The 12,431-nt window shown below is 37.3% G+C and overlaps 1 protein-coding gene across 1 annotated transcript in view; it reads right to left on the reverse strand.

Annotated features, from left to right (window-relative positions):
- Positions 1-661: 661 nt before the first annotated feature.
- The window catches only part of GBE1 (1,4-alpha-glucan branching enzyme 1), a 270,179-nt gene continuing 258,409 nt past the window's right edge, over positions 662-12,431 (reverse strand). Inside the window, exons 15-16 of the mRNA XM_044251151.1 lie at positions 10,324-10,441; positions 662-1,444 (exon numbers count right to left, since the gene is read on the reverse strand). Coding sequence (XP_044107086.1) covers positions 1,388-1,444; positions 10,324-10,441 — 175 coding nt within the window. The 3' untranslated portion in view covers positions 662-1,387. The remainder of the gene's footprint in view (positions 1,445-10,323; positions 10,442-12,431) is intronic.

Consider the following 12,431-nt stretch of genomic DNA (forward strand, 5'->3'; position numbering starts at 1 on the left):
AATCCTAATTCTGTCAGGAAATCGAACTATTACTCTACTTTGAAGTCAAAGTACACACCATGTTTCAGGCCTAAGTTATAAGAAAAATGGTAAATATATAATAGATTTAGCTATAAAAGTCCCTTTTGCTAACCCTTTCCAGTACTGAATAAGTTTTTAAGGTTAAGACTTCCAAGTACTACGTATTAGTCATGAATAATCAGGCTAAAAACAAACAAAAAAGAAGCCATCACTATTTATGTATTAATGTAAAGGAGAAAATAAGATCCTAAAAAAGTGAGAGATACTTTGTTTTATAAATGCATCACAATTTCTCAGTTATGAATGAATTATGTGTCACTGATTTCAGAGCTATGGCCTACTATTTAATGAATTGACTGGCAATTTCATGACTGAGTATCCCACTGAGTTGAGACAGTTAATTCAACGTCTGAAAGTGTTCAGGTTTACAGCTGCAGAGTAGCTTGGATACCTGAGTTAGTCAATATAATCTTACATTACAAAATAGTACCTAAAGAAAAACTATTATTAACCCGTGTTTGGCCCATTGTGCATGCGTGCATATATGTGGGGAGGGTATGAGAGGTAAGATAAGCATTTTAACATTCATTCTAAATCAATCCCAATGGTAGTCCAGCAAAGTAAATATTAGCAAAGGCAATTTTGCAGTTTTTAATTTTTTTTTTATTTTTTATTGATTAACAATAAAAGACATTTTCTGAATTGTTACAATTCCCAATTCAGGTCTTCAGAAAGACGGAGATATCAGCATCCACCAAGATATTAAATGAAGCAGAGGTCACAAGATAAAACTTAGGCAAAATGAAGCATGGACAAGTGTATAATGGTCTTATATTATCTCTGATCCAACTCTTAATTTTATATCACTACATTACTACATACTTATTACAGTATTTCTAAACACAATTTGAAAAAAAAAAACATAGTAACAACCTTGGTGCTTTATATATTAAACCAAGATATACTTAGAACAAATAAAGTCCCCCAATATTCTTCTTAAAAAAACACTGTATACATTCAACAGAAATAATCATACATGACACACGATTCATATGTGAACTTTAAGGATCAAGTATTGGCCTAGAAAGAAAAGTTGTTTAAAGGCATCACACAGAATACTTCAGCTGAGAATCCTAGCTGCTCGGATGCCTAGAAAAATAGAGTCTAGGATCCTTGAAATTTCAAAAACATACCCCCCTCTAGCCAGAGTCTGCCGTTCATTTGCATAAGCCAATACTCCATTCAGACGTCTGATGTTTCGTCTAGACAGCCGTGCTTCGCCCGCGTGCACATTACAAGCGCCGTGACAAGGCGAACAGGGAAACAAAGGGCACTGGGCTCCTGGGGAAGCTGAAACTCCGTCTCTTCAGTTGGGCACATCCACATTCTGAAGGACGAGGCCCACTCGGCTTGGAATGTACACCTACGTCAACACAATCATGTCAGTGCCACTGAAAGAAATACCGAACACGATGACATTGTGTCAAAGGGACACGATGCCCTCTCACATGTGCTTCGAGTCACAGGTATCTTTCCACTTCGGCAGGCTCCCAGGAGACGTTTCCGCGGTTCAGCAGCCGCGATACCTAAGCGAGACGCCTTTGAAGCAACCCCCACTAGAGGGCGCCATACACTTTACAAAACCCGACGTCCCGCAGACACGCGGGCTCCGAAGGACACGCGCTGCTGACGAGGCACTCTCCGGTGGTACAGGAAGGCTGCCCTGCGGTTACCATGTTATTCTACTCAGGTGAATAGAAGTAATATACAGAACACTGCTCGACACCAAGACTCTTATTTGTCATCCCGTTTTGTCTTCTGTCATTTTAAGAAATAAACTTGAAAGGTAATATAAGGGATCCTAAGGGTATTTAGGCCCCTCCCCAACTTAAACCAGCCAAAAAGCTCGCCCCTGCATTGAAAACGCAGTACGCATCCTCTCCAAGCCCTGCAGGGTCCTGACTGGGCTCCTGCCTGCGAGGCAGTCCATCTCCCATCTCAGCTCCGGGTGGCACGAGTCTCTCCTCCCCTCACACCAGGCTCCTCCCACGGGGGGGCGGGGTTTCCTCCCTTCGCTGGGTCCCTGCTCAGAATACTCTTGACCTTGCTAGTTCCTTATCTCTTGCATTTTAGAAAGTTCCAGCTCCACAGAGGGGTGTCTCTTGACAATGTTAGATAGCATAGCTTTTCCACTTTGTTTTCTATGACTGATGCATTTTTGTTTGTTTCCCTTGTCTTCTTTTTTCTTTGTTTGTATGTTTGTTTGTTTGTTTTGAAATCTGGGCAACCTTGGCTGTGTTGCTTTGCCTCTCTGGGTCCCTGATCTCCCTTCTGCAGGGTGAGGACGCCACACGATAATCGCAGCTAATAGCTACTAAGCGCTCAGTCTGTGCCCTCCATCAGAGAGGATCTCCACGTCTTTCTGGTCCTAGTTCATTCAATCCTCAGGACAACCCTGTGAGGCAGCACTGCGATCACCTCCATCTTTCGGATGAGGGAATGGAGGCAAGGGGCAGCTAAATAATTTTCCTAAGGTCACACACTTAGTAAGTGGCAGAGATGAGAGGTGAATCCAAGTTCTTAGGTCAAAGGGATTTTTATTTCTTTCTGAACATCTAACACAATTTGCGATTTTTTTTTCAAGTTTATGACATGTCCTCCCCACCAGACTATGAATTTTATAAGGGTAGAAGCCCTAAGTCTTCACATTTCTAACTCTTCATAGGTGCCAGTGGACAAAGTAGATGCCATTGATGACAAAATAAAATAATGAACAATGAATAAAAGAATAAATAAAAGTGGGCCCAATGTGTGCATATATCACAAGATATTCTTTGGTAGACATATCTGAAATACTTTTTACAAAATCGAGAAGTGAACTGAACTGCTTGATGTTTATCTATATGCTATTTTACATATATTTACTGTTAAGAAACAGTAAAAATAATATTAGACTGTGGGCATCATTGTGACAATATCTCTCCATTTCTGACACTTTGAATATTTTATTATTTCAGTCATTTTATCTTTAAGTAAAAGTCTGGCTGATAGGTAAAAGAAAGAAAAAAAAAAGCTTTTCTGAATGTAAAAAAAAAAAAGCTTTTTTGAATGTAAGATGCAAAGCAGGCACGGCTTAAGGAAAAAAAAATAAAGGAACAGAACAGCTGGTTTTCACTGAATGAAACTATTGGATATCTAATACATCTCGACTCTGCAAATGAACACAATGTTTTCCCTTAAGGTTTTTGTCATAAAGAACTCTCACAATTCTAAAAAAAAAAATCAGATATACTAATCTAGTTGGTTAGTTTTGAACAATAAAGATTAAAGTGGTTGTAAAATGATGGCATTTTAAAAAGAAATTTATATTATGAATGTAGTAACTAGAGAAGAGTTTTTCTTCAATTAATAATGATTTTCAAAAATGATCAGCATCATAATTTCACAAATGCTAACAGTCACTGGGTAGCTCAATGTCTCACAGTTCGATTTGTGTCTAGTACTTCCAAAAGATAAATAGTATGACCTTGCCATCATTACGTGTGGGGAAACCCTTTATGTCAATGCCATAACCTGTTTCCCTCTATTTTTCCTATAATTTACAGGTTCAACCAATTCTCTCTCCAATTCTCATCAAAATAGGCAGGAATCAGGAGACAGTGTTCTGCCCTTTCAAAGGAGTTTGCCATATATTTACTCTGTTCTGTGTGTATAGTTTGGGGAATCACAAAAACTAGGTTTAACTAATCACTGGGGCAGCAGGTTATAATAGAATGATTCTGAACTCTTCTAAGCACTTTAGAACTGAAGATCAATCTAAATTTTTCAGTAGTACCAATGACTAGATAAAAGAATTTCAGTTCCCTTTACATTAAAAACATTTCTCTAATTTTAGGTATAGTCTTATATGCATATAAAAGGATTCTGGTAAGTTCAAGGCTCTGCAGACAGATCTAATAAAACAAACAAGTCGGACCTAAACAAATATTGACAGATCTCTGCTCAGTGTGGCACAGTGATCTGGCAGGACAGGTCACATCAATCTCCTGTTTGAATCCTACAGAGTTCTGGCACCTACTCTGTTTGATTCATAACCTCATAACTAATTTCATTAATGAAATACAAATGAACACTATAAACCTATAATTTAGAAACACTCTTCCTTTCTGTGATCTCTTGGCATTTTAGCCAACCCAAATGTAAGAATATAACAAAAGGAATGACGAGAAGTTCAAGGCTTGCAATATATGCGTTGAGTTTCCTCTTTTGGCATTCAATGGTTCAAAAATGCTCCAAGAACTCTTACTAAATGATGCTGGTCGTTTTATGTAAGCAGTTTTACGAGGCCAATTCCAGTCACACTTAGAGACATCTTAATACTATCTGCTCAAAAAACCTTCAGTTGATAATTGTAGAGTATCATTAACGGGAATATTGTGTAATTATATTTTTCACTGCAGTGTTAATTACTAGAATGTGTTTATGTTGCTCTTGAGCCCTTGCAGTATAGGCAACATGAAAGAATTTCCCCAAGCAAGTGATTTTTCTTAACTCTGGCTATTTATGGAATTTTGAGTTTTTTTCTTTATTAGGGTTCTGAGTCTGTAAATCAATTTTCTTAGTGGTTAGGAAATGACTACCAATTATACTAAAGGATTTAAGATAATCAGAACTAATCCTTGTGATGAGACAATCACAGACACGAACAGGTTGGGGGCTCTATAATTTAGTGCTAAGTATTGGCTCTGTAACACTCATTTTATAATTTGAATTCTAAAAATAGTTTTGATTCATACAGCAAGTGAAAAGAAGTAAGAACATAATTTGAGTAGGTTTAAACATGAAAATGTTTAAGCATATTTAAATATAAACAATTTATATTTAAGTGTATGTATAGAAAAAGTGTTTAGTACGCTACAGGTAATATATGCTGATTGACATATATACCATGCCCATGTGTTAGCCATTGAGCCCTAAAGACTTTGTGGTTAGAAGCACATTAAGAACATATAAGACAATGTAATGTATGGTCATGAATTTAATATTTTCTAGCTATATTTATAGTCAGTTCAGAACGAATCAGAATGCCACAGTATAATCCAATTCACTTTTTAAGAGAGGCAAAATGCATGCTAGTATACCTAGTTACTTTAACTACCCTAATGACTTAATCACTATGTTGAACTAACATGACTAAAAAAACCCAGAAACAAAAAAACCCACAGCACATAATAATCTATTATATTATGACATCGAGGCAAAATATTATGTTCTTCGAGGATAACTGAGTTGCAAAAATTAATTATACAATTTTTGAAGACAGGGTGTCAAAAATTTGAAAACAGAAAATTTTAAAATAACTTTTAAGTAGAAAATACCTTAATTTTAAAATTTCCTTAGAAATTGCTAAATTTAGCAATAGCACATAATTGAAGGGTGATAACATGATTTGATGAATAGGGGATTAGACTTTTCATAGTCTTCATACACACATTTGTCATAAAAGAATTACAAATTATTTTGAAAAATAAGTTTGATATATAAAATAATTCTAATTTTCACACATGTGTTTTAGTTCATGAAGTATTTTCTGAGAAAAAAATAAATCTTATTCTAATTCATTATTTCATGTTAGGCTAAGAGAAAAGTGATACTAATATTTCTATATAGAAATCTATATTATCTGATTTAGAAATATTAAAAAAGAATAAGCTTTAGGAATTGTTTGACTTTTTTCTTATCTGAAAAACCTAAACATGTTCATGATTTGGGATAGAGCAAAACACATTTTCCCAACTGCTAAATTGTATTTCCACTACAATAAAGATACACCTATGCCAAATTCCATATTTAAACCAAAAGTCTGCTTCTGAATTCCCAAATTTAGAATAAGAATAAACAGATCTACCTTCTTTTTTTTTTTTTAAATCACATCAACAGATCTACTTCTTAGTGATGAGGAGCCCAACTGGGAAAGTAATAAATGCTGACATTATTGCCTTATTCATATTTCACTCTTGAGACTACTTGAGTTACTGTAAAGGAAACTAATTCTCATTTCAGGTGCAATAATCTGTTCTTCCATTTGTGCCAGGGAATTTGAATTTATGAACCAGAGAAGGGAAAGAAAGCCTCCCTGCTTCCAGTGCACTGACCAACATGTAAGTAACATATAGGTTCATATAAGTTCCTCTATCAGAGACAAAAATATAGGGGTGTCTGGGTGGCTCACACGTTAAGCGGCTGCCTTTGTCTCCGGTCATGATCCGAGGATTCTGGGATCTAGCCCCGCATCAGGCTCCCTGCTCCGCTGGAAGGCTGGTTCTCCCTCTCCCATTCCCCCTGCTTGTGTTCCCTCTCTCACTGTGTCTCTCTCTGTCAAATAAATAAAATCTTTAAAAAACAAAACAAAACCAAGATATGGGGAAATGAGTGTGCTAAAGGGTAGTTTCTGACAATTGCCAGTAAAGGAGAATGGAGAAATTCTTTCCCATGGCTTCGTGGCATTTGCGGGCGACTCGGACCTTAGCAAAGGTGTGTCAACGGTAGCGCACACACGGTTCTCGCCGGGCTTCCCAGCGTCAACTGATGGAGTTCATAATAGGGAAGGTGCTGGAATGGTACCTGCATCAGCAGCTTGCGTGGCTATTTTAAGATTCCTTCAAGCACTATTTGTTACTATCTTTGAAAGCAGATTTGACACTTATTCAGGAAATCCTTTGGATTATTGAGCTTGCAAATTAAGCTTTGGTAAATACTGTGTCCTTATTATGATGGGCAGAAATTTTATGGAGAAGGAAAGAAGCCTTTCTTCTCCCCTTTATTCCAGCCATGTGGGAGGCAAGAGTGATCTCTCGCTGGTGGTGGAATGAGACCTAGAGCGCCTGCAGTCATTTCAAGAACCCTGATCAGATCCCAGCACATATGACCTAGTTTAATAGAGTCCCTTATAATGAGGCATTCTTAGAACAGGTTTGTTTTTTAATGTGGTTTTTTTCCCCTCTGGCTCTTCAAAGGATAACTCTGGCAAGAAGGAACATGTTTTATTGGACTTTCCGGTCTATTTGGGCTCTCTTATTCCTATATTAAAACCAGTGATCATTTCACCTGGAGCCTGAAGACATTTAAATGAGTGTTTCCTGAAGCACCTTAAGCTACTGAAACAAGATGCTGCTGTTGGGAAGACAGAGCTAATCATCACCTTTTTGACCCAGTTGGATCAGAATTCTAATACAGGCAGGGGCTAAGCTATGTTCTGTCTCTCATGTGCTTGCAGACGGTATTCCTCTACCTGTTACCAACGCTCATGTGCTGCTCTCCACTCCACCTGCTAATTTCGATCTGTGCATTCCTTATTTGCAAGATAAATTCAATTAGTACTTGCAAAATAACCTCCTGACTGTTGCTGCCACTGTGAGTTGGCTTGTTCTAATTGTGATAGAATCATCTTATTTTTACAAGAACTAAAAGTATAGCAAGATATTTTCTGCCCATCCCCATAGAGGGTGAGCCCTTGGCCTAAGATTATAACTTCCCCCAAATTGGGAGAAGTTCTTCTTAACTATGTATCCTCAAAGCACCTGGTATCCTGATGTGCTTAACATACCTAAAAAAGAACTGAATAGCCATAGCAATACCTTTAAAGTACATGTGAAATAGCTTTTTGCGATTTCCAAAAAAACTTGGCCAAGTTAATGAGTTCATGCGTCATAAGAATCTGTTGCTGTGGAGAGTATCCTATACTAATCCTCATTATAGACGATGGAAAATGCAGTGCAGAAAAGGTGAGAACTCAGTTTCTTAGAGCTAGTAAATGGCAGACGGGCGCTCGATCCCAAGTTCGCTGCCACAACATTCTGTGGTCTTTTCAATGCTCTGCCAGGCCTCTCTACCTAACAGAGAACCCTCACTGGACACATGAAGCTTTAGGAAGTTTGCTACATACAAATGTTGCCTGACTCTTCCAAATTCCCTTCCATTCCTCGCAAGCTGAACGGTCTTCCTTAATCTCTCAGCGGTGATTGCAGAACTTTAAGATAATTTTTTAAAAAAGATTTTATGTTTTCATTTAGAGAAACAGAGCACACAAGCAGGGAGAGGGAGAGAGAGAGTGGGAGCTGGACTGAGCCTGGAACTGGACACAGGGTTCAATCTCAGGACCCGAGATCATGACCTGAGCCAGAATCAAGAGTCAGATGCTTAACTGACTGAGATACGCAGGTGTCTCCTAAGATAATTTTAAAAATTCATTTCACGGGGCGCCTGGGTGGCTCAGTTTGGAGTGTCTGACTCTTGATTTCTGCTCAGGTCATGATCTCAGAGTTGTGAGACTTAGCCCGGTTCGTGCTCCCCACTCAGTGCAGAGTTAGCTTGAGATTCTCTCTACCCCCTCTCTGCCCCTCACCCCTACTTGTGTGTTCTCTCTCTCTCTCAAACAATATTAAAAAATAAAATTCATTTTAGAAACTATTCTTATCAACTTTACATGGCAAAACTGAATGTTCCGACAAACTACAACAATTATTCTTTGTGGATAAAATCTGATAGCACCGTGAAACCTTCCCTCTTAATCATTTTATTTTTTAAAAAGATTTTATTTATTTATTTGACAGAGATTAACAAGGAAGCAGAGAGGCAGGCAGGGAGAGAGAGAGGAGTGGAGGAAGCAGGCTCCCCGCTGAGCAGAGAGCCCGATGTGGGGCTTGATCCCAGGACCCTGGGACCATGACCTGAGCCAAAGGCAGAAGGTTTAACCCACTGAGCCACCCAGGCCACCCTCTTAAAAATGCATATCTATTTACATCTGTATCTAAAGCTACATAAACATGTGTTATTATCATCACCAAGTATATACACACACATACTGTTAGAATAACCTTCATGTCTCCTGTGGCCATTACACTTTCCTCAGAGCCTATAATCCACAACTCAATCCTGCTTATCTCTGCTCTTCTCACTTATTTTATGCCACTGTCTTGGGAAAGCTGATTCCATAGGCAATACGGTGATTTACAAAATGATATACTTGCGCCACTTTAAGAGGTGGGAATATGGTAGAAAAATCGGGGAACCAGGCGTCCCTTACAGATTCTCCCCTTTGACTTATACTTATATTTTTGGAAAAGAGAGAATTTAACAGCTGTGATAAAACTATCTATACATTTGTTAGATACATTCTGGCCTCATAAAAGTGAAACAAATCTTCATCTAAGACCTCCCATGATGAAAAAATGTGCATGGGAAGCAGAGTGATGGAAGAGGAAGAGGATGAGAAAATGAGAATGTGAATGAGAAGAGGGAGGGGCAGCGGGGGTGGGTGGGTATAGGACTAGTCAGGAAAAGGAAAAAAAAAACATAACGTAGATATATGGATCTGAGCTTACTATCTGGACATAAACTAAACAAGTCTTCCTCTAAATCTGGAGAGTTTCTAGATCCTACAGTTTAAAAAAAATTGAAGCCTTGGGTGCCTGGGTGGCTCAGTGGGTTAAAGCCTCTGCCTTCGGCTCAGGTCATGATCTCAGGGTCCTGGGATCAAGCCCCGCATCGGGATCTCTGCTCAGCAGGGAGCCTGCTTCCTCTCTCTCTCTCTCTCTCTCTCTCTCTGCCTACCTCTCTGCCTACCTGTGATCTCTGTCAGATAAATAAATAAATAAACCTTAAAAAAAAAAAGAAGAGTTAAAAAAAAAAAAGAATTGAAGCCTTGTAGTTTAAAGCAATATCCTTTTGTACGTATTAACACAGAGTAAAAATTAGTTATATGATTTAATGTTTTTCTCAGTGATATGAGGAGATCAGAAAATTCTGTAAGTGGAATGAATTCAGTCTTTGACTGCAGGAAAGAAAAGCAATAGATTTTTATAGACCCTCTTAAGGTGTTTTAAATTAAACTTCATTAGACAGTCAATAATGTAGAAATCTGCTGGATGTAAAAGATTATACAGAAAGCAAGAACAGAAAGGAAGAAAAGTGTTGCATAAAAATAGAAAAAATGCCTTCTCCTTATTTTTTGAGGAATATTTTTTATTCCTAGTGATAGACCAACTTTCCCAATTGTCCACCAAATACCTGTTACTATCAGTTTTCCAAAAGCAAATTCAGCCCAGCACCACACACACCGCCTCTGAATATTTCAGCTCACTTCTTTTCTATCAACCCCACCCTTTTTTTTTTTTTTTTTTGTTTCGTTTCGTTTTTTTTACATGCCACTTACATGAAGTTGTTTCTTTGGACAAAAACACCGCTTTAAAAATAAAGGATTAAATGAATATGCAATGAATAGATCTTAAAGACCTTACTTACCAAAAGAGAACAGGGACGCTCATTATGTTTAAAATCTTCAGAAAAAAAATCAGTATTGTGGTCCAATCTCTGATGTCCTCCGTATTCAGCTGCATCTGTATCCAGCACAATTTTGAATGTACAGCTCTTAAGGAATCACAACGGTTCAGGAGTGAAATGAGACATTATAAAATATCTTCTGAGATAGTAATTTAAAAGGGAGTATTCTGAACACTGTTAAATCCTGATTTGTGTTACACACCCATTTCTTTTCGAATATTTCAGAGATACTCATGTTTGAAAGGGGGTATTTGAGACTCTGGTCCACATACTCATGGGTCCTTGTTATCCTATCACAGATTATCACATGATCATCCAACCTAGGACCGATTATACCTATTAACAGAGAATTTACTTTTCTCTTACTACCACCCATCCCATTCATTAGAAATTCAGCTCTGCAGTGAGCAGAAATTTGACTTCTTGGGACTTTTCAACCTGTTAAAGCTATAAAGGAAAATTCAAAATATAGTAACCTTTCATATATTTAATAATAGTTATGCTATCTCCCAGTGTCCTCTATACCTATTACTAAATACATACTAAATGTAATCCCGGGACCTTTAAGAATTTCTCATTTGAAATGGCTTTTTACTCCTTTCTCAACTCCAACTTCATTCCAGTTTTCTGGATCCTGGTTATCAAAGTGAGGAACACAGAAGTGAACCAAGTGTCCATGTATGGTCTGAAGTGTGCAGACCTAAGCAGGCCTCCTTCTGCTACTAACAAACAAGATCATGAAAACATACTGTCTATTCATGTTACACACAGATTCATGTTGCATTCATGAGGTCTGCTATAATTTACCATCCAGTTTTTTGGGTGAATTATGAAATATATTTTATTACTGTATTTACAACAAAATAAAAGCTATGGCTATTATGTTCAAGTTTATTATGGTCTAAATGTCTAGACATGACAATACAAAATTCCTTAAGTAAACGTACATCAGTAGAAATGGAAATCTTAACTTTCTTCTAGCCTAAGGAGGGATGCAAAGAGATTTAAGTGCTTTGTGTTTTCTTTCTCTGGTATACAAACCCTTAATTCAGAAGTGCTTGTATATTTTCATTAAAAAGTATCACGTTAAAAGTAGATGTGGTGACCAATAATAACATCATGTTCATGCCCAGGTAACCTCTCTCTGGGTACAGATACAGTCAAACTTGCTAAAGGAACTTTTGGTGGGGGAGGGGAATGGCTCCATTTCATTCAATCTAGGTCAGTCTGCTTTGACTCAAATTCAAACTGATAATCAGAATGTTAGTGTTTAACAAGAAAGAGACAGAGAGAAAGATTGATTGAGATTCAAAAGATGACTACTGGGCACAGGCAGATTCTAAAGTCACTCAATATAGCTGAAAATGACTTGATCATTTGAAATCATTTAATGGCAAAACACAGGTAGTGAAAATAAATAACTGGGGACACCGTAAAGAAACGAAGCCTTGTGGAATGAAGGGAACTAGTACAACTAAAGTTTAGCTTTTGTTCTTCATCCTAGTTCATTAAATGCTTGTACACGTCTTCAAAAAGCAAAAACAGGAACAAAAATGAGTACAGGTTAGAGACTGATGTCCTAGAATACTTTAAAAACTTCTGAAATAGAGTATCAATTATTAAATTAATAGTTAAGATCACAGATAATTGGTAGTAGTGTCTGAAGAAAGCAAATATCTCATCAAAATTTCCCAACCTGTGGGTTGATATTCACTGTGGGTAGCTGTTATTAAAAAGATTTCACTGAATGAGTAATTATGTTATTACAAGGGACTGGGAATCTATATTTGCATCAGGCATTGTCTGAAGCCTATGTTATTATACACATCTGATACTGTATTTTAGATAATGTTCATCTTTTTTGATTAACAAAATGCAGATTTATTTCAAAAATCACAAGATTTAGAGTAAGGTTTTGTCTATATATTTTTTCAATCAAGAATACTGAAAGAACAATTGTTATAAAAGAATCCATTTGTTTTTGACACTGAAAGGGATCATCACACTTAAAATGGTTGGAATCTACTCACTTAATACATGTAATTTGTAGTCATAAAGCAAAAGCTTAA

This window comes from Neovison vison, chromosome 6, assembly GCF_020171115.1.
Source record: "Neovison vison isolate M4711 chromosome 6, ASM_NN_V1, whole genome shotgun sequence".
Classification (NCBI taxonomy): domain Eukaryota; kingdom Metazoa; phylum Chordata; class Mammalia; order Carnivora; family Mustelidae; genus Neogale; species Neogale vison.